Source organism: Natrix helvetica (assembly GCF_964273705.1).
Source record: "Natrix helvetica genome assembly, chromosome: 1".
Lineage (NCBI taxonomy): Eukaryota > Metazoa > Chordata > Lepidosauria > Squamata > Natricidae > Natrix > Natrix helvetica.
The window spans coordinates 183,804,260-183,828,132 of NC_138548.1; the positions used below are offsets into that span (position 1 = coordinate 183,804,260).

The window sequence follows — 23,873 nt, forward strand, 5'->3', positions numbered from 1 at the left end:
TCACACTAACATTTTTAAAGACTGGAGCAATTAGCCTTCTAAGCCATCCTTTCTCAATCTGCAGCAGTTAGATTGACCATCCAGAACCGAGTTTGGATAGGAGCAGCAGAGGGAAACCTTTGTAGGATCCCAGGTTGGAAGACACTCTTCTATTGAGAAGATGCTGTCCCTTATCCCTAATTTTCCCAGCCATCACTGGCAGCTGGCTGTACAGGGCTGAAGATGTGTCATCATGCCCTTTGATTCAAGCCCACTGGCTCTTTTCCGGCTCTGTACTAATGGACTGAGCAAAAATGATAAAATAGGCAATTAGCCAGTTTATAAGGCACTGCTTACAATGGCTTTTATGTCATTAATTTTCCCCAAGATTTAACATTCACTGTTGGATCTCAGCCTGTAATTAGGAAGTTATCTGCCTCTAGAAGTTGCTGTCCAAACTATAACAACTTTTTATGGTTTTCAAATTCTGTAAGAAGCCAGTAAATAAATATTTCCCTAGGAAGTATGTCTAACCTAAGTAATAACGCCTGGTAATTTAGGTTAGACATACTTCTGGATCAAACTGAGAGAGGGAAACACTCTTTTATTTAGAGAGAGATCCATGCTGTAAGGCAGCAATGGAAATATGTGTGTTTGAGGTTAATTGGATCTTTACAACCCCACCCCACCACCCCACCCCTGGCCTCTGTTCTCTATTGATCAGTTTCCTCACTGTGTTTAATTCATGGTATTTGTTTGGCAATAAGATTGATATGGAAAGATCATTGCAGTGAAAAATCCAACTACCACCTTTGGAATACCAATTGTAGTTCTTGTCAAATAACCATCATTTGCACACTTAAACAAAGAGTTGCAGACTATTATCACAGTGAAGAAGGGATGTCATGTTTAACAATGGTAAGTGGCAATATAAAATTATTACATATACTTATTGGAAATAGGATTGGCACTCACTCCTGCCATTGCCCAAACACTCTACACTTCTCATTACATGATTCATAGACTATATAGAAAAGAAAGTAGGAATATGAAGAATAAAGACTTTGATCAAACAACAGCCACAACAGTATCAGTAAAGCATGAACGTCTAGCACAGTGATGCCTAACCTTTTCCAGAGTGAGTGCCCAAAGCGTGCACCTGAACCTCCAAAATGCAATGCACATGTAGGCCCCCTGCATGTGCCCTGCTCCTCGCACATGTATGTGCGGCTCTCTACATGTGCCCCACCCATTGCACATGCACGGCAGAGACCTGGCGACCAGCTGGCCAGCGGAGGCACACATGCATGTACAGTGGAGCTGAACGAGGCGATGGCTCATGTGCCCACAGAGAGTGTGCTGCATGACACCTGTGGCACGTGTGCCATAGGTTCGGCATCATGGGTCTAGCAAGTGTAAATAAATGTTTGTGCAAATGTTCTCTTTATTCAAGGGCAGATTTCTTCCTAGAAGGCTTGAAGAGTGTGTATTGACTATTCCTTACTCAAATAGTTTTTGATGCATCCCCAACAAATCAGATAGACAAAAGAAAATTACAATATCATAATCAGCTGTCCTGGTCTACAGATTTCTGCATGATTTCTCCTAAAGACCAGAAAGGATAGAAGAAGTCTAGGTTGACAGGAGAGGGGCTCCTCTCCTCTAGGGAATCAACTTGTCAACACTGTTGACTAGTTGACTAGCAGCATCCTTTCTGCAGTGAACAAATCCTGGAGTTCCATTTGGGACCCATGAGAAGTCTCTTGACAAAAAGCTTCTTCCATGATCAAATTATCTCTTGCGCTAATAGGTCAGTCGGTCTGTCTGTCTGTCTGTCTGTCTCTCTGTCTGTCTCTCTGTGTGTGTGTTTTTCTTTCTTTTTCTTTCTTTCAAGTTATTCATTTTAGAGAAACTGAGAAATCTGAGATATGCATTGTATCTTATTTCAGCAACAGGTTTACATTTAAAACTAAACTAAGGAAACATAAGAAATAGAAAGAATGCATTTGCTCAGCCTAACAGTGACATGATTGATACTTTCCATAAAGATAGCTGACCCTTGTCTGCTGACATGTCAACCAAGTGCCACCAAGTGCCTTGGGCTTGTCTGATTGGAATAGACCTAGCAGAGATGTGTATATATGATGATGACGATACCTCCCAGACATCTGGAAATCAGCCCTAGTCAACAAACGAATCCCACCCACCACCCAGGTCATTACAACACAAAAGAACAACAGACACAAAGCCAGCACCTCAGCCACACAGGATGATATGAAACAGCCGACCAATGTATAAACATCAACTCCATCTACCAATCAGGATGTAACTACACAGCCAATCAACCCACTTACAGCAACAAAGCCAGCACTCCACACACACCCTACCAAGATTTATAGAAAGATGACAGCTCCGACCACACTTTACTCGCACAAGCACGAAGCCGAAAACACCAGCCTGAAGATGGCGAGTGGGACCTCGCTGAAACATTGCCAAGACAATCTCAATCTTACACGGGAAAAGACCTGAATACAACAAGACAGCATATATATATCGTATATAAAATTTATATATGCTGGTCTTGTTGTATTTGGGTCTTTTCCCATGTAAGATTGAGATTGTCTTGGCAATGTTTCTGCAAGATCTCACTCGCCATCCTCAGGCTGGTGTTTTTGGCTTAAAGCGTGGCCCGAGCTGCCGTCCTTCTATAAATCTTTGTGGAGCTGTGTGAAATGCTGATTTTGTTTCAGTAAGTGGATTGATTGGATGTGTGGCTGTATCATTATTGGTAGATTGGTGCTGATTGGTGCTGGCTGTGGGTCTGTTGTTGTTTTGTGTTGTAATGGCCTGGGTGGTGGGTGGGGCTTGTTTGTTTACCAGGACTGGTTTCCAGATGTCTGGTAGGTGGGAGGTATCATCACGTTTGTTCATGTTGTGGGGGTGTTTCTCTATTTCCATAGCTTCCATAATTATTATCTTATTGAAGTGTTCAGTTTTGGAGATTATATATATGTTTATATATATGTTTCCATAGATTTTCATGGGTACAGGTATGCAGGTCTTGGTGTATTCAGGTCTTTTCCCTATTATGAAACAGCCAACTAATCTACAAGCATCAATTCCATCAACTAATCAAGATGTTACAACATAGCCAACCAATCCGCTTACAGCAACAAAGCCAGCATTCCACACATACACACCAATATTTATAGAAAGACGGCAGCTCCGATCATGCTTTGCTCACACAAGCACGAAGCTGAAGGCACCAGCCTGAAGATGGTAAGTGGGACCTCATCGAAACATAGCCAAGATACTCTCAATCTTACACGGGAAAAGACCTGAATACGTAAAGACCTGCATATATATTTCTGGGCATATTCGAGTCTTTTTCCTGTGTAAGATTGACAGTATCTTGGTGACGTTTCGATGAGGTCACACTCATCATCTTCAGAGTGGTGTCTTTGGCTTCGTGCTACATACATACATACATACATACATACATACATGCATACATACATACGCAAACTAGGTTTCATTTTCCTCCGGTGTCCCTGAGAAATGTCACATGTTAGAGGACAAGTTTGAGCATGTTTTAATCCCCATTAAGCTATGGGGGAGAAATAGGGAGTATACAGAGCCCTGTTCTATTAAACCTCAAAAATGTTAGTTTTAGAGATAAGCTGCTCTTTCTGCTAAGTTTTTTCACTTATACACTTCCTCTTGACCACGTTAATGCACACTCCTCTTGTCTTTGAATTGTTATAAAAGTACATTGACTTATTTTGCATCATCCCCACAACAAACCCTTTTGGTGCATTGGCAACAAGGCCAGACAGTGGTGATGCCCTTACAGATTAATGTGGGACATTTTCAGGGCAGCAATTGGTGGGTTCCCTGAATTCTGGTCTCCTCTTATATAGTCACACCTGTCAATAGGAAAGGCAATTGCCAATACCTCTCTAGAACCGGTAGCCAGCAGCAAAATAAAACACCATTCACTTTCAGTAATACAGGTGGGTGCTGATATATATACATATATCAGTATCCATTCTCTTTTTCAGCCAAGCCAAAAGAGATATGGAGGGCAATGCCCAATGAGAGGATATGAGATCCATATTCCTGTGTAAAACAAATAAATACTGATCTTCCAGGAAGTCAATCTTCCAGGAGCTGAAGAATGCAACCCGTGAGTTGAACTACAACTAGCAGAGAAATCAACAAACCTACAAGCCAGGTATTCATCCTTTCATGGAGGTCAACCCAAAATAGTCACAGAGCCAATGATCAGAGATGACACAAGAAGGGGCAAATCTACAAATGGCAAGAGCTGGTCACTGAAGTCACTGACAGATTCTGATCACTGAAATGTTGTAAATTGACTATAAAGCAAGATCTGTGTTTGGAGGAGAAGGAAAATACCACTTTAACAGCATGAAAGCATGAAAAACTTTTTTCACAGCATGCTGGCAATTATACCAAGACGGCATTATGAAGATATCTTCCTTAAAAACAGTGAAATATCCATATTATAGTTTATAGTTTATAGTTTATTTAATTTATAAACCGCCCCCTCTCCCCGAAGGGACTCGGGGTGGTGTACAGACAATAAATATACAATAGAACAACAAGGCAAAACACAAAAGCCAGACAAACCAACTTAAACACACAGTCCGTACAATAACCAAACTAACGATAGTTAAAAATAGTTCCAATTAAAACCAATTTAAAAACCCCAAAATTTAAAAATTTAAAATGCCATCCAGGAAGATCAGGATTAAATTATACTATATTTCTGATTACAATTGGGCCAGGCCAGCTAATTTGAACAAGTGGGTCTTGAGTTTCTTGCGGAAGGAGCAGCGATCAACAGTAGTTCTAATATCGGGGGGGAGGTCGTTCCAGAGGGTTGGGCCCATCACAGAGAAGGCCCTACTCCTGGGCACCACCCACCCGCATTGCTTAGCAGATGGTACCCGGAGGAGTCCCTCTCTGTGAGAGCGGATTGGCCGCAGGGATGTGTGGGGTAGGATGCGATCCCGCAGATAACTAGGTCCTGAGCCATGGAGCGCTTTAAAGATGACAATCAACACCTTGAAACGCACCCGAAAAGCCACAGGCAGCCAGTGCAGCTCGCGCAGGAGCGGTGTTACATGGGAGTACCTACTACTCCCCATTATTGTCCGCGCGGCTGCATTCTGGACCAGCTGTAGCCTTCGGGTGCATCTCAAGGGGAGCCCCATGTAGAGAGCATTGCAGTAATCAAGGCGGGAAGTCACCAGGGCATGAGTGACTGTGTGAAGGGTGTCCCGCTCTAGTAGGGGGCGCAATTGGCGCACCAGGCGAACCTGGTGGAACGCCCCCCTAGCCACGGCTGTCACATGATCATCCAGCGACAGCCGGGAATCCAGGAGGACGCCCAAATTGCGTGCCCTGTCCACTGGGGGCAATTGTTCACCCCCAATGGCCAGAGATGGAACATACTGGCTAAAGCGGGGCGCCGGTAGCCACAGCCACTCCGTCTTGGAGGGGTTGAGCTTGAATCTGTTGTCTCCCATCCAGACCCGGACGGCTTCCAGACACCGGGACATCACTTCGACGGCTTCATTGGGGTGGCTCGGGGTAGAGAAGTATAGCTGAGTATCATCGGCATACAGATGATACTCAACCCCGAACCCTCGAATGATCTCGCCCATATTGCAGTAATAGGAACGTGAGCATGAGATCTTAGTCCCAAGAGTAATGCCATAGTTTCCTTCGTGTCAGAGGCAATGTTTAAGATGCTTCTGGGTTGAATGCCATAGTTTCTTGATGCACATCAGATATTCATAGGTCCATTTTGTCAATTCTCTCCCTAATCAGTAAGGCTGATTTGCATTCTATAACTTTTGTAAAGAACTTTCCAAAGTTTACCATAAAGTAATAGGAAGCATTTGTTCCAGATTCCACTGGATTCCATTTTACATGTTAGTTAATAATAAACTCTGATGGGATTTCTAAGGCTGAGCAGGGCATTTCCCTTTCTAGGAGAAGCCTTGCAAAAATAGTATTTGTCACAAGGAAAGTAAGCCTGTCACTGAAGGCCCAATGCAAAAGATGACTTCCAGGCCTAACACTATGATAATATGGTTGAGAAAGCATATTCTTGGCTCAGCTGTCTGTTATTGTTCTTCTTATGGGGGCAGTCATGTTTGATTGCTGATAATGACTCATTGGGAGGGAAGAAGTTTCCATGCTGGGTAATAATTAAATTTCTGGTAGTTTAGTGACGACTTTTTGAAATTGTGTTTGGAAGTATATAAGAACTGGTGCCATCTAGTGCTTTCAATGAAACAATGAAAGTTTCTGTCATAATATTACATTATTTGTTCTCAGCAAACAAAATAAAGCATAAAAATAAACCTGCAGTGTTAGATCGTGGGAACGGATGAGGCAGACTCAGGCTTCAGTAACAACAGCTCTTTATTAGTGACTAGAATCCAGCAAAAGTCCTGTCTGGCAGCAGCTCTTTTATAGGGCTCCGGCAGGGTCTTCGACCAATCAGGTTTGAATGAGTTCCTGCTGGTAACAGCGGACCTTGGTGGAAACTACTTATATCGCTATTCACATGCAAAGTGCTCAAAGTACTTAATATGCAGCATTCAAATGAAACTTTAAGAATTAGCCCAATATAGTGAACTGCAGCCAGTATAAGAAATTTACCAAGTTTAATTTAAAAATCAATAAAATGACAGATGACCGACAAAACACGTCAAACCCTTTAAACAATTGGATTTTCAGAGCTTTTGTCAGTATTGTAACTGATGAGCCCATCTGAAAATCTTCAAAGAGGGAGTTTCATAAACGAGGGGCCACTGATGAGAAGGCTAATTACCTGAAGTAGTTTATAGGGTCACGGGTTTTGACTTCTGGATGGTAACTTGACACAATAGCAAGTATCTGGAATGCAGGGATGATGCTGATGCTAGAGCTAATGGAGTTTCTTTGGTCAAGAGGAAAGCCACACGATCACCTACATGAACTCCAGGGAGCAGTTCCTCATTAGGAAGCCTATAGGATTTGGTGGGAACCTGTCAATAATTCACAAGTAGCCGTGTGTGTGTGTGTGTGTGTGTGTGTGTGTGATACACAGCATTCTCACAGCCTCAGGCAAAACCCAAACCACTTTCTAAAGAGCTTCCATGAAATGGGGGGAAGGGGGGAATGAAAAAGATCTTCAACATAGTAGAACAGCAAAAGCCATCCGGGTAACTGTACTTTCAGCCTACGGCGAGAATTACAATACAAAGTAAGAAAATAACCGTGAGGATCTAAAAAGATTTAAAAGCAAAAAGCTTTCTAAGAGTTTTAATTATGAAAACTAAAAAAAAAAAGAACTAAGGGAAAAGTTAAATTTGGAATATTGTTTTATTAAGCACTTTTGAATTAATTAATTAATCAAAACCTACCTCCGTAGGAGAAAAAGTTGTTGAAAAAGATGGCTGCCTGACTTGATTAAACAATAAGATAATTTGAGAAGAAAAAGTTAGTCTCTACTTTTAGAGGCTAAAGAGCTACTAAGTAGAGCATAGAAACATTATTACTGGTATGTGCACAATGATGGAGCAATACTAAAATTCCCACAATGGTAAAATGGATTGTAAAAATGTCAGAACAGGCAGAAATGGCAAAACTGACCTGATTAGCCAGGGGTAAAACCTCAAGTACTTTTATAAATGACTGAAAACGTTTTATGGACTTCTTGGTGAAAATGGAAGAAAGTGAAGTGATCATTTATAGTTTTGATGACTGAAAAGAGATTGACTAAGCTGTGGAAGAATTTTTTGTAATACCAAGAGGATAGAGAGAGGATAGCTTTGTTTATAACTGTTGAGGGGGGAAAAACCTCCATATATTTGTGTCACTGTTTTTCTTTCCTTCAGATCAGTTTTGTTTTCTTTTTCTTCCTTATTTCTCTTTTTTCTTCATATTTTCTTTACATTTGCCTTTTACTTATGTGAAAATTCTTAATAAAAATTATATATTGTGTCACCGGTTTCAGTAGTTACTGTTTCCAAGTAAGTGCTCTCGATCTGCAATTCTTATAGCTTGATCTGTTAAGCCAACTAAAGCCCTTCTGTCTAGATTAAGTATGTCTTTTCATACAAAGATTTTGCACACTAAAACTAGAAGATACTGGTGGTTCCTCGATTAAGCTGTTGTTTACTCTTTGATAGTTTATCTGAGTTAGTAGTTTCTTGATTGGGGCATTATAAACTGCTTGATTGTTGATCTGGTATTAAGTTTGGTATTAATCTCTGCTTATCTGGATATTGATTGCTGGCAAGGAGTTGTTATGGTCTTTTAGTTTTTATTGTCTTTTTTGAATGCTATGGAAATGTTACTTATCTCTATGTGTCTGTTGCTGGCCGATTTGTTGGCGTGCCAGGCTTCCAGGAATTCTGTAGCATTTTTGGACTTGTTCTAAGATGTTCACAGTTTCTTGGCTGAAACTGTGATGAGGTCTGTGCCTATGTTCCATGATTAAGGAATTTTCATCATGTCTTCTGACTGCTACTTGGGGTTCATGGATGTACTCTGCTGACTTTCTTTCTTTGTCCTTTGACAAAGTCCTGATTTTTCTACTGGATCTTTTGGTTTACTTAAGATACTTTGTAGGGGTTTAGTTGGTTTGTGTGTTAAGGTAATAGTCTGTTGGTTGTTTCCGAGATGTTTTTGATATATGGCAGTTTTAGCCTTTTAACAGCCATAAGCTAAATAAACACATAATCCTTTTAACAGTGGATTCAGGTACTTTTTGGATAAAATTGTGTGGGTATTCATTTTGCTGGAAGATGTAGAGATGATCTGTTTTCTTTTCCTGATGTTCAGGATTGCTGCAGTGTGTTTGTGCTCCTCTAAATAGTGTTTTTACATAGCTTCTCTTGGGTTTTTACTTTCGTAGCAGAACACTTAGTGTGGATGGTTTTACAATAGACTTCTGTTTCTAATTTCCCATCTTTGCCTCTGCTGATGAGGATATCCAGAAAGGGTAGTGTGGGTTGTTATTTTCCTGTTCCCTTGTAAATTTAATTCCTTTGAAGATGTTATTGATAGCTTCATGTGTCTTCTCTAGTTGTTCCCTTTTGCTTATGACAAAGATGCAATCTACATACCTGATCCATACTTTGGGTTGTATCCACGAGTGCTACAGTTTCTAGGCATTGCATTATGGCCTCTACTATGAATCCTAAGAGTAGTGATCCCATTGCGTTCCTCTAATTTTTGGTATATTTGCCTATCAAACTGAAAGTAGCCAAGTCCTATGAGGCTAATTACAAGCCACACTCAAGTTGTGGAAGGGGATGTTGTGGCATTGCATTGTGAGAGGGGGAGCCAGGGAATAAAAGGCACTGCACTGCATGAGCATAGTGTGGGGGAGGGACTTACTTGAGTATTTATTTATTTATTTTTTATTTATTTGATTCAATTTATCAGTCGCGCCCTCTCCGCGAAGGGACTCGGGGCGACGTACAATCAAATATAAAGGCATGTGGCATGGAGGAGGTAAATACATCAACAATTAACAATACAAAAAGTAAAAGCCACAAAGTTAAAATAAATAACAATAAAATTAATACAATTAAAACAATTAAAATACCCAAAAGATTTAAATATACAGTTTAAAATTGCCAGGGAGGTTAGAAGTTCTGATTAAGCCAGGCCGGCTAGTTGGAACAGGTGGGTCTTGAGTTTTGTGCGGAAAGAGCGGAGATCCGTCGTTATCCTGATATCTGGGGGGAGGTCATTCCAGAGGGCTGGGCCCTCTGTGATTTGTGATTTGTGACCTTCTTTGTTTGCTTCCCTATTGGGTTTATTTGTGAAAAACCAGTAAGGAGGGGGACAAATGGCAATCATGTGACCATGGAGCACTGCAACTATCGTAACTATGAATTGGTTGCCCAGCACTCTAATTTCAGTCACATGACTGCATGCATATGCAACAGCCAGAGCTTCAAGGAACAGTCCTAAGTACCACTCATTCAGCAATGTCACAATTTTGAATGGTCTCTGAAAGAGTTGTCAGTAAGCAAGGATTACCTGCACAGATGCTGAAAAAAGGAGAGCCAAGGGAGGGGACACTCTATTTAAAATCATGCATGGTATAGAGAATGTGATGAAAGAGACGTTTTGTGTTCACAATGTTTGAAGCTGGGGTCATCCCCTCAAAGTAAATGCTGGAAGATTCATGAGACAAAAGAAGGGTTTTTTTCCCCCAAACAGCGCATTTGCCGCCAGCAGTTTTGATAATGGGAGCCAATTTGATTGGTTTAAAAATGGGATTGTACAAGTTCATGGAGGAGTCAGGTGATCAAGTGGATGCTCATACCGATTGTTGTCTTGTTTGTTACCAAACTTCGAAGGCTGCTTGTCTCCTGAGCAACATTGGGTAGCATACAATATTAACAGGAGTTCTAACACTGTAACAGAAAAGAAGGATAAATATTCAGAAAGAGCAATAAAACACACAACCAGAACACAAAACATTCACAGCTGGATAATGCCTTTGTTAGAATCCTGCTCCATACTCAATTATGGGTTTTCCAGTCCGTGCTAAGGCTCTTTTAGTGGGCTGCTCTTCCCTCACCAGACGGCTCTGTGCAAGAGTGTGACTCAGGAGCTCAGGGAACGCACCAACATTGCAGCTTCAAAATCTTGGAGCCAAGCGTTTGACAGAACATATTATAATGGAAACAGTGCTGATTGTTCAGTGGGACAAAGTGATTCTGCTGCCAACAACTCCAGAGATGTAATACAAGAGTTGTGTTCTACATGAATGCTCTACAAAATTTGATGTCTTTGAAGCTTCCCCCCCCCCCTTGAGACAGAGGAATCTTTTTTATTCTAGGCTATTTTTAGGCTCTGAGACATTCTTTCAAATGGCACTTGGTGGTTGTTTTGAGCTTTACTGCTGGTGGTGTGGAGGGTGCTACGTGATATTTCTCAGAGGAATGTAAAACTCTGGGAAGCTTCAGAAAAAGCCCTAGGGAGGGACTTCTCTCACAGTTTCTCCCTTACTGGAAGTGTTTGAAATCAAAATGGCTGTGGATTATTGCAGAAGTGGTGGTCCAGTGAAAGACTGGCCACAACACGGACCCCCCCCTTGCCCACCTCATCACTAAATGCAAGAGAATTTCATTCCGTTCAAGATAATTTTTAAAAAGAATTGCTAATTCTTTTACTCTGTTGAATGGTAGGAAGAGGGGGGGGGGAGGTTAGATACATTTTCAATCCAGCTCCACTCTAAATGATACAACACAGATGAAAATTGGCTGTGGCTGAGGAAGGTGCCCTCTGGACTCTTGCTTGAGGCAGCAAAATGTCTCCATCTGACCTTGAAGGTGATTTAAAAACCAGGTCCTCCAAGCTGTTGTTGAACTGCTGTTGTTATTGTTTTGCTCCTGCTCGAGATTGTTTTGTTTTCAGACATACTTAGCAAGGTCTGTACCAGTAACAGAGGCCCTCGTGCATTTCTGCATAGCAGTTCAGGTTTAGTTTTCTCGTGGCAAATACATTTGTAGTTTTAATAATTGCTTGTAATTCCTCACTGTTGTATCACCACCTTCTGTGGGAGGCGTTTCTTTGTGCCATGCTTGTCAAGCACATATTCATGTTTCACTTCATTGGCCTTACAAATTGTCCGCTGATTGTTTTTTGTTTGTGTTTCAACTTATGTGAAACATGCTGAACAGCAGAATACTTTCCCCCTAGAATGAGAGGGACAGTGTTGTGTGATACCATTTCTGACACTAAAGAATAAAAATGTAGCACATTTGTTGATTGGATTTATTCATGGAGGGAGTTGAGCTTCAGCTGTGTTCACACATGGAACTTCAATGTCTGATGATTCAACATCAACCAAAGATTAATCTAGGGGAAAGTGCCCACAAATCAGATGCTAGAATAGTCACTTCCTCATTTTCAACACTGTCACTGTGGTGGCAGCAATCCTCACATGTAACGCCAAACTGGCCATGTGTAGATTGACATTTGTTTGGGTTATACAAACCCTGTAAGAAGGGGAGGGCTGTCTGTTTTTATTAGCAGAGAGAGAACTCTTAAAGGGATGCAGAACCCTCCCTCTGATTCAAGAAGAATGGAAGGAAGATAATCACTAATTTTTGCAATCTAGGCCAGTTCCAAAGGAGGGAAGAATTCATGATTGTGGCCTTTTCTGTAGACCAGCGAAATACTGTGGACATAGTATATTTAGATTTCAACAAGGCATTTGACAAAGTAGACCACAGCCTACTTCTTGGCAAGCTAGAAAAATGTGAGATAGACAGCATCACTACCAGATGGATTTGTAATTGGCTGACAAACCATATTCAATGAGTAGTTCTTAATGGTACTACATCTACATGGAGGGAAGTAAGCAATGGAGTATCACAGTGTTCCATCTTAGACCCAGTACTCTTTAATAGCTTCATAAATGACTTAGATGAGGGAATAGAAGGGGAACTCATCAAATCTGCAGATGAAACTAAGCTGGCAGGAATAGCCAACACCCAGAAGACAAGTTCAGGATCCAAAAAGTTCTTGACAGACTTGAACAATGGGCCCTATCTAAGTAAATGAAATGTAATGTGGAGAAAAGCAAGGTTTTACACCTGGGCAGGAAAAACCAAAGGTACAAGAATAGATTAGGTGAAACCTGGCTCAAAAACAGGGACCTTGGAGTCCTAGTGGACGATCACTTAAGCATGAGTCACCAGTGTGTCGCAGCAACCAAAAAAGCTAATACAATCCTTGGTTGTTTAAACAGAGACATAGAATCAAAATCACATGAAGTATTAGTACTGCTTTATAAAGCCTTTGTAAGATGTCATCTTAAATACTGTATCCAGCTTTGGTCACCATATTATTAAAAAGATGTCGAAACTTTGGAAAAAGTGCAGAGAAGAGTATCTAAGACAATTAAAGGCCTGGAGATCAAAGCATATGAAGAGCAGTTGCAAGATTTGGGTTTGGCTAGTCTAGAGAAAAGAAGGACTACAGGAAACATGATAGCAGTATTCCAGTATTTGTGAGGCTGCCACAAAGAAGAAAGGGGGGGTGTCAATTTATTTTCCAAAGCATCAAAGGGAAGAACAAGAAACAATATATGAAAACTAATCAAAAAGAGAAGCAACCTGGAATTAAGGAGAAACTTCCTAACAGTGAAGACAATTAACCAGTGGAATAGCTTGCCTGCAGACGTTGTGGGTGCTTCATCACTGGAGGTTTTTAAGAAAAGACTGGACAGTCACTTGTCTGAAATGGTATAGGACAGGGGTGTCAAACACAAGGCCTGTGGGCCAGATCTGGCCCATGATATGGTCAGATCTGGCCCATAGGGATGTCCTGGAAAATGTAACAGACTGGCCCAGGTTGCTTCAGCCCAGTCTACCCAATGTAGAAGAGGAAACATCAGACCAGTGTGGCTTCAGACCAGTCTACCCAGGAAACATGCCAGTAGTTTAGGGAATGGTGTCAAACTGGCCATGCCCACCCAGTTGGCCACACACCCCCAGTCAGCAATGCTTGCCCAGCCCCCCCCCCCCAAGGTGAACCACATCCCTGATGCAGCCCTCAATGAAATTGAGTTTGACACCCTTGGTACAATATCTTCTGCTTGAGCAGGGGGCTGGACTATAAGACCTCCATTGTCCCTTCCAGCTGTATTCTGATTGATTGTAATTAAACAGATAGAATTGCTGTCATCAGTGGTGAGCCTTCAAATATTGAGTGCACCAATGATTACATGTATGTTCATATATAAGCTTTTTTATCCCTAAAAATGTGAGATATTGCCCTCAAGTTAAAAAAAAAAGCAAAATGTCTACTGCACAACTATTTTTAATCCTTATATCTTCCATAGGATCGAAGGCCGCAAACATTCTATGATAAGAATGCCCTACTCCCACAATGGATGATGCCAGATCCAAAAAGTGGAGGAACCATTAAAAAAATTAAATAAAATTAATTGATTTACAAATGTATAAACCATGTTTATAGATTCTCTGCAATGACAAAAGAGCAGAAAATTAATAAGGAAGTATAATTCAATTTCAGCTCCTTACGACTGTATTGTATTTAATGCCCACCCACAAACAATCCAGGTATAAAAGTCAACTTTTAAAATATAGAAGAATGTTTAATGTCCTCCCCCATTGCAGATATAAGATTTTTTTTAATGGGGGCAATTCTCTTTTTAATATATAAATTCCCAAGGAACAAGAATTACTAAAAAGTAGACATAAGTATGTCAAATTAGTTTGAAAAAACCACAAAATTTCCATAAAAACCCCTGAGACAGTTCATCCCATCCATAAAATTAACAGTACCCCATTTGTTAAGTTAATGTTTCTCCTATTCATCAACATATATATGTCTGATTGTCAGATGATCAAATTAGATAGGTAGTTAGATATAAAAAGGTTAACTTGCACACTTGGCTTTCAAAAAAAAGAAGCTGGATATACAAACATACATTTATTTCTCTCTCGAGCATACACACATCTGTGGGCACACACACACACACACACACACACACACACACACACACACAATATCCTCTATCCCTCCTTCCAAGAGGAAAGCGAGGAAAATCTGAGCAGATTACCTAAACTTTAAGCAAGTGGCATGGAAATCGGGGAACCAGAAAAATGAAACCGAGGATAAGGGGAAACTACCAGAAAAATCCATTTTGACTGTACAATAGTCACCACCTTATTTTTCCCAGCCTCCAGAGTAAATAGCCTAAGCAGGTAGCATGGAAAGAGCTGCTAAGAGAGGGAGGCAGTCAGAAATGGGTGATATGGAAGGAACCCCCCCCCCCCCAAATGAGTATGGAGAAGAGGATGACGTGTTAGCACACTCTACAACATCTCTAGACTTCTTTTTCAGTCTGTTTCTAGAAACCTGAAGAAAGCTTTTTATAAGAAAGGGTTAGGCTTATAAGAATGATTTGCATGAACATTGGAAGGCATTTATGGAATTCTTGTCTTTCTAGATTAATCTGGCTTTCACAATCATACATATAATGATGTTACACGACTTCCATAAACCAGTTTGAGTGCATTTGATACCCACATTGAAAGTGGTCATTTGGTCTTTATTTCTACTGAGATGTATGTCAGATGATGACATACAGAGTATGCTAAATGGATGCCTCATTAATGGTGACTAACAATGGACACTAAGGAAATGCTATCATGCTATTAATGAAGCATAGCCATTATAAAGAAGCTTCCTTCAGTAGTAATCTGGTTTTATTCCTCCATTTCCCATTTTCCCTGCAGGCTGGTAGAAAAATAGAAGTTACTATAATATTTTTTTAAAAATTACAGTGATACATGTATTTTCCACAGTATGCTAATAAATATGAATGGATACTAGCTTTGGCTATAAACAGCCTTGAAAAAAAACATTTTTGAAAAGTGTGTATTTATTTAAGGGGAAGTATATCTTGTTCCTGCTTTTTGAGTTAGACATTTTACAACATCTTTTTCATTCCAGTGGATTTCCCAGCATTAGAGGATGAGATTTCAATTCATGGGGAAGACTTTGGAGAAGACTCTGAAGATGGTGAGTAGCAGATGTTCCCTGCTTCAGTATTCAAGTTTCAATTCTACTTTCTACGATTCTCTGAAAAGCAAATTATTGCTTAGCCACAAGTAAGCCATTTATAAATCTGAGGTATGTAGATTAGATCAGTTTGCTTTAGAATTGGTAGGGATGTGTATGTGAGTCCTTACCTCTCACTACAAAAATCAAGTTTAGGGTATAGGAACGAAGTATAGTATTTTAATAGCAGTTGGTCCCATAGCCAGGGTAGGTTTTGCCTTCACATTGCAATAATACTAATTAGCATCTGCACTATACAAAATAGGCCTGTTAATTGCGAGAGCTCTGTCTATTAATTGGTGGGCGGATGCTGGCACAGTTGCATGTGTCAAGTGCAAGATCAGAGGACTCTGACAATCAGGGAGAAGAGCACATTGAGGAAGAATCTTCACACACACACACACACACACACACACACACACACACACCCAGAGTGCTTTCGCAAAAACATCCAGTATATCTTTTCTCAGATATAGAATGAGAGCAACTTGGAATACAGCAAGCTAATATCTAGAATACTCCTTCTTCAAGGCATGAAGGAGTTCTTCTATAATTGTTCCTAAACATATATGCTCCCTATGCTTCCCTGCCAGCCTTCTGGTATTTTCTCACCATTACAGAATTAGCATCCTTCAGATGTGATGGATCTAGAGCAGTGGTTCTCAACCTGTGGGTCGGGACCCCTTTGGGGGTCGAATGACTCTTTCACAGGGGTTGCCTAAGACCATTAGAAAACACATATTTTCCATGGTCTTAGGAACCAAGACACCAATTTTATGGTTGGGGGTCACCACAACATGTGGAATTGTATTAAAGGGTCACGGCATTGGGAAGGTTGAGAACCACTGATCTAGAGGAAGAGAAATGTAAAGCTTTAGCAGGAGCATGAATTGGGGACAAATTAGTCAGCAGAAACATTTGGCAACTAAAAGATGCAATTTGTTTCACTAGGGATGCAAGCAAAATCATGCACTTTAAGCCTTTCTCACTAAAGTAAAAACCACAGAGCATTTCTTTGAAGCAGCAGGCAGAAAACATGGGAAGGGAAAATATTATAAAGTTATGCAAATTGGATGTCAGGCTGAGACAGTGAATATTGACTTTCTGTCTCTATGTAGGAGACAGAAGAGACATTTTAACCTTCCTATGAATATACAAATGAAGGTCTGGTTCATTCAGAAGAAGGTCTCCTACAATCACAGTGACAATTTAGTTAAAGGACATGTAAGGCCTGTCCTCCAACCAAGCTCAGATAAATGTTCTAGAACAGGGGTGTCAAACTTGCAGCATCACATTGTTGTCACGTGACGTATTGTGACTTTCCCCCCCCCCTCAGTTTGACACCCCTGATCTAGAAGCCAACCCCTCCAAGTTGTCCATGGGAGTCCTATTCCCTCAGGAACCTTTTCTTCACTAGTCCCACCTGAGACTGCTTTTCTGATAACCCCTTACTTTCCATTGCATTCCAGATGCCACAAACCTGGACAGAAACCACACCACGCTTTCTACAAATTCCCCACTGACTCCACTGGTGGACACTGAGAAGAGCTGGCTATATACTCTGGACCCCATCCTGGTTACCATCATAGCCATGAGTTCTCTAGGAGTCCTTCTAGGGGCAATTTGTGCTGGGCTACTACTGTACTGCACCTGTTACTACACTAGCCTCTCTTCCCGGAGCTCTACCACTCTGGAGAATTATAACTTTGAGCTTTATGATGGCATCAAACACAAGGTCAAAATGAACCACCAAAAGTGTTGCTCTGAGGCATGACTGATTGCACTGAAATCACATTTGACATTTCATTCCAGCAGCAGTGGCTGGGGAAGATTACTTTTTCTATGGGAACTGAATGCCATAATTTTACACAAGCCCATGCTGGAATGCTGAAGGGGTGGGGGGTTGCTGTTGTTTAGAAGAAAAAGAAGAAGAAGAAAGCAGCAGCAGGAAGAAAGTTGGAAGAGGATTACGAGTTGTAAGAAATGTGGGTAATTGCTCTTGCAGGAAGAACTGGGTAGGCTCAAACAAAGCAGCCGCCATGCTCTCCGTTTTATTTCTTCTAGGAGCCAATCACATCTGTAGAAGGCAAACGATCCACCTGGTTTTGAGGAAGCGAGGGACAAAAATGTGTATAATTATTTGCCACTTCCTTCTTCGGATGAGATTGCTAAATGGCCCCCTCTCCTTCCCCTTTCTAGTCTTAGGAATTATAATCTCACACTTGCTCACACACACAGGTACCCACATTCCCCCTCCAGTAGATCACCTGTCAGAAATGGTGCTTGATTGAAAGGGACTGTCTCAGTGCTGTGGGTAGTGAAAGAAGTCCAGGAAGCTGCAGCCGATTCCAACACTCCCATCTCCCCCACCCCACCAATGAAACCGTGTGGCTCCCTTTCACTCAAAGGAGTGGCAGGGATTGGGGGTGGAGGGGTGGAGGATTTGTCTCACGGATCAGCGGGAAAAGCAGCACTTTCTTCCTGGATTACCAAGCAAAAGAAAGAGTCAGCCTGAGGTGTGAAAGTTGACAGAAGCACCTCCTCCAGAGAAGCTGAAGAGCCTTAAAGTGATTTGTGAAAAAGAGCCATTTATTAAATCCAGATCTTGGACTGAAACAGCAGAGGCCTTCATCACAAGGGCTCTTTCTTCTCCTTTTCTTTCTGTCCCTCTTTTTTTTTAATCTTGGGGTTTTTTTAGTATAAAAACATTGCCGCAAACAAAAGACACAATTATAAGGTGCCCAAGAACTCAGGAGATGGCTTTTTATATATATTTCAAGAGGAAGACAGGCTGCTAGGTAGATAGATAGATAAATATATTTTGTTAATGCTGTGTCCACTCTGATGGGAAAAAAAAGAAGTATTAAAAGGCTCGTGGAGTAAATGCAGTTATTCAGCCCATCACACAGAATGCCGATGATACCTCTAACTGGCAGATATGATTTAATGTCATCATTAGCCAATAAGAAGGACTTAATTTTTCTGCAAAGGATTCTAAACTAATGTACCCTTTGATCAGATTCATAATTGCGGTGCTGTCTGGCAAAGGCATCGGGCCTTCTCAGATTCAGGTCCTTTCGGGAGGACCCAGCCATTGGAAATCTAAGATTATGGCAACATTACAGGGTATCAAAGTTAAACTGATATTCTAGTATGGATGTCACATAAATGGATCTGGAGCAATCTTCTATCATCTTCTTCTTCCTTCAGAAAAATGCAACTTGCTTGTTGTGGTTTGCATAGCAATTTGTTTATTTTTGAAGGGCTTTGTGTGAATATGTATTTGACTTTTTTTAATAAAGTGCCTTAGAAAAATATTTTTCCCTTAGAGATGTGTGATGTAACGAATTACAACTGAGGCATTCAACGTTTCTCCTTATCCCTCTTCTTTCTCCTTCACTTCTTCATTGCTATCAGATCTCTACTGGGTAGAGTTTTGTCCTTTCAGATAGTCAAATATATATAACTAATGTTTTCATGTGTGCTGTGCCATGCTTGAAGTGTCTTGCAGACCAGTTTACAGTATCAACTTTCAATTTCCAATGCCTATGGTTCAGCTCTTGGCAGCAGTCTTTAAGCCACAGGGTGGGGTTGTTTTTTTAATCAAAGTGACTGAGGTGTGGAATGTTTTCCAAATTAGCAGATTGGATAAGCAGTTTTTTTTAATGTGGTAATTTGAGGAATGACACCTGATAGCTTAGTATGATAGTTTGATATTCAGTGATAATGCTATGGTGCTGATATAGCTTCATCTTTGTGATGTTGTGCTGACTAAGCTCTTTTCTAGGAATGTACCTAATTGTCAGTAATTGTTAAAGACATTTCACCTGTTACACTTCACAGGAATGCATTTCTAAACTGCTACTTGTGAATGTAATGGTACATCTTTGGGTACACATGTGTCATATATGTACACATGTATAGAAATGAGGATTTGCAGCAGCTATCCTACATATACTGTCATGCAGACTATGAAATGCTCCTCTGAACAGTTTTATATGCATGCTTACCAGGCTGAATGTCCAGAACGTTTGGTTTTTGTGGTAATCACCACCTGTGTGCAAGGATATGAACAAGGCACTTACTTTCACTTTAACACACTGAAGTCACAATTCTGTGCAGGTCTGGGTGTGCTTAGTGCAGCTGATTTTGGTGCATTTCATTCTGTGATAGATTAAGATGTTAAAGCATTGATTTTCACACTATTTTCTCCGTTCCGCAGAAGACCAGCAGGAGCAACTCCTTGAAAGAAATAATATTACTGGTAGTCCTTGACTTATGATCACAATTGGGACCAGAATTTCCAGTGCTAAGCAAGGTGATTATTAAGTGAGTCACATCAGATTTTGTGACTTTTTATGCCACAGTTGTTAAGCAAATCCGGCTTCTCCCATTTGCTTATCAAAAGCTGGCCGGGAAGGTTGCAAATGGAACCCCAGGGCTCTTCAGCCATTGCTGAAGTACATGCCAGTTGCCGAGCCCTCGGTTTTTGCTCACCTAACTGTGGAGGTGATGCAACGGTCATTTTTTCAGTGCCATTGTAACTTTGAACAGTCAATAAATGAATGGTTGTAAATTGAGGACTTCCTGTAAATATAGGTCCTTGAAAAACAGCAGGTACAAGATGCCATCCATCATTCCTAAAATGAATAGCCACATAGGGAGTTTTGGAACATCCATTGTTCACCTAGAGCAAAGAGCTGGCTAGCGGAATATGCTCCCAATTCTGTATAAGAGTTTAGTTTTACACCTGGGTTTCCATAGCATAAGTCAGCATAGAGAAAGTATCCTGGGAGCATGACATTTCAAAAGTACTGCCTTAAAAGCAGCCTTGCTCTAATAGAATAATGACTGTGTTTATCCAGGTATACCATATACAAATACACTTCCGCTCACCCTAAACCGAAATACCGACTAGAGCGGGATCATCTGATTTTACAGGGGCTCCTTTGGCAGACCTGATTATTGCTACCATAGTTGAAGAAAGATCCACGAGCCAGCCAAGGTTTATCACTGGAGCATCCATGGTTTTCAGTGGAAAAATAAAGCATAGTTGGATGGAATCCCATCCATATTTCTCTTATACTTGTATGGTGGATGAAGGAAGACCTCAGAGATGATATAGATATATTAAAAGGTAGTGTTGCTGTCTGTAGTAGACATACAGAGGGTGAGAGTTCGTGTATGCATATATTACAATGTATATGTGTTTGCGCGTGCTTGTGAGTTCTCTGTATGTATTATATATGTGAGTGGCTATGTGGGGTTTCTTGTATCTTTAATAGAGGCGGAGGATGCTGATGCCCTTGGCATGGGTTCAACCGGGAGGGCAGAGAAAATGGCATGCAATTGAAGAGTCCCACACGCTTTGTATTCCATGTTGGCAGGTACAGGGACTTTGTTGTGTGTGTACTCAGTGAGCAAGAATCCGGCCATAATGCTGCATAGCTGATACCTCACCTACCTCCGTGCTGGGTGCTTTACTGTTCTAATGCAGAAAATGGTGTTTGATTGTATTTTTCATAGGGTGAAAGAAAAAGAAAAGAAAAGAAATGGTGCATATTTTCATGTCAGTATGTTGTCATCTGCAAATGTATGTTGTGCTTGATGATCCATGTTCTTTAGTAACCTCCCTCTTTTCCAAATGGACAAAGAAATGCAGCCTAGTGTTACCAATGCCTTTGCTGAAATATTGCTTGCCCTCTCCCTCCCTCCCTCCCTCCCTCCCTGCCTGCCTGCCTTCCTGCCTCCCATGGTCAGCTTCACCGTGGCCAGTAGGAAAGCTGCAGTATAGTTGGTCTTTGCTTTCTAGAATCTACGGAGGAATCTAGGGAGTAAAGAGGGGGGGAAGGAAATGCAGGAGATGGGATTTTGCATATCTTACCAGCTCAAGGTAGTTTGACCATTTTACTGGCTGTGCCAGATCATGTGGACTTTAAAGCTTTTACTGTGATCCTTCAGTGTTTAAGAGAAAAACCCAAACTGTGTTTCTATAATTTGTATAAAAGCCTTTAAAAAGTACTATTTAATAAACATTATAGTAGATAACTTTTCTGAGTCCACTTATTTTGTAGCTGGGAAAGAGAGGTAAATGTTCTGATTTCTGATGCTTCAAGGGCGGTCTCACTGCCAAAACCGATTCTCCCTCCTGCAGCCAGTGTGACTTTGACTTTGTCCATGGCATTGACTGGATTAGTCTTTCATGAAGATGGCAATTTTCCACCCAGGGAGATTAATTGTGCTACATAACAACTTACATACAGTGAGGGGTGGATTAAGGTATGAGTAACGTACATATAATTGCAATTTCTTGAATTTCCATGGCAGTTTGTAATTTTGAAAACACTTGTTATGTGAAGTCTTGGCTACAGTCCAATAAAGCTATTGTGACTGTCCCATTAAAATCAGAGTAACAAATTGGTAATGGCTGAAGTGCCTGGAGCTTTTAGCAGAATTCATAGCCCAAAGCTAGGTGTGTTTATTGGAAATTATTACCACATTGCTCAGCGTGGTTAATTCTCAATAAATGTACCAAGTGTTTTGATCTTGGACAGTGCTACCATTAGCTGGATTAGACTTGCTTATAATATCATTTGTAATTACCAAGAAACAAGTAAAAATTCTGTGGTAAAATAAGTCTGCATTATTCACAAAGAGCTGAATTCTCTGACCTCTACACATGTAAGAAATGTGAATGTTCTTGCCGTTTTGCATATTGCATTCTTCTGCATTTTATAATGAGCAGGAATTATGGAAATCCATGAATACTTTATTCAGCCAGCCTCTACAGGTTGGAACACATGTAAGGGAAAGTGGCACAGTATGAAATTTGGGTTCTACTCTATAGAGTTACTGGGTGGAGGGGAAAGGAAAAGGAAAAATTTTAATGGAGTCACATTTTGCACCTAAGATTCATTCTGTATTTTTTGTGTACAGAGTAAAAAAATACGTGCTGCACAGCCAGCTTTTCTGTTTACCAATAATTCCCTTTCTTATCTATAGATCTTACTTGTTTTCACTAGGACACAGTCTGTGGGGGGAGGTTAGGCCACTTGAGTCTATAGTGACTCTTTACATATGTATACAAATTAAAACAACATACATTAAAAGATAAAAAGAGAACTAGCCAGAAGCAACACCCCTCTTCAAAAAAGCTAAGCTACCAACAACCAACCAAAGGCATGGCTTTCATCCTAGCCCAGGGCCTGGGAAAGTCATCAGATCTTAAGCAGATTGCAAAAAGTCAGAAGGCTGGGAGGAGTACAATTCTCCTTGGGGATTTCATTCACACTTCCAAGATCCTATAAGATGACACTGCTTAATAGAGAGGATCAGGAGCAGCTGACTTGGGCAGCTGAGCAGAAACATGAGGAAACAGGTAATCTCTCAAGTAACCAGGCCCTATGCATTTGAAGGGCTCTATAGGCAATAACCAGTAAAGTGCATCTGAAGCAGCTCACGCAGCACTGCCAATGCCGCTCCATTCTAACCAACTGTAAGTTCCAAGTGATCTTCAAGTACAACACCAGGAAGAGCACTTTACAATAATTCAATTGACCAAAGCAAAAGGTACCTCAGTCCACAGAAGGAAAACAGGCATGGGAACCATCTCAGAAGGGATCCCCCCTCCCTAGTTTTCTGAAAAGCAAAAGTAAAGGAACAAGAAGCACTTTTCAAACTTGCAAGGTTCTGTAACCGGCTTGTGCTTCTTGAAGAGTTGACTTAAATCTTGCAATCTTTTTATTTTAGAATGGAGAGAAGGAAAAACATTTTCCTCATTTAGAAACAGTTCATGCATTTATCCAGATATAATTTGCATACAATTGTCTGGCTGTTTGCAACTTATTCTTCCTAATAATTTACTATATGAGTAGCAAGGAAAGTTTAGGATTTTAAAAGCTATTATACACTGAAATTTCAAAACCTTCTGTTTATCAGGAGGTTAAATCACTGTTGCAGAATGAATCTACACCTTTTAAAACATGGCACTAGAGCTCAAGAAGTAGTAACATCCAAGCAGGAGTCCCAGGTTATCATCCGCATTGGCTCAACTTCATAAAAAAATGAATTTACTCTTATTTCCTTATTCTTTATTTGGCTCAGTATCCTTTAGGCAAATATTGGGTATTTCTAATGCATTAATAGAGCCTAGCAGCATCCGTTAATCTCTTATTTGCAGGGGATGTTTCCTTATCTTGCTTCTCCTACAAATGTTTACACAACTCTGTGGAAAATGGTACCAGATTTAG

The 23,873-nt window shown here is 40.7% G+C and overlaps 1 protein-coding gene across 2 annotated transcripts in view; it reads left to right on the forward strand.

Annotated features, from left to right (window-relative positions):
- Nucleotides 1–21,662, forward strand: part of NRP2 (neuropilin 2) — a 194,335-nt gene extending 172,673 nt beyond the window's left edge. For both annotated transcript variants that reach the window (XM_081937861.1, XM_081937862.1), the window contains exons 16-17: nt 15,517–15,585; nt 17,094–21,662. In XM_081937861.1, the coding sequence (XP_081793987.1) occupies nt 15,517–15,585; nt 17,094–17,398 (374 nt within the window). In that variant the 3' untranslated portion in view covers nt 17,399–21,662. The remainder of the gene's footprint in view (nt 1–15,516; nt 15,586–17,093) is intronic.
- The last annotated feature ends 2,211 nt before the right edge of the window (nt 21,663–23,873 follow it).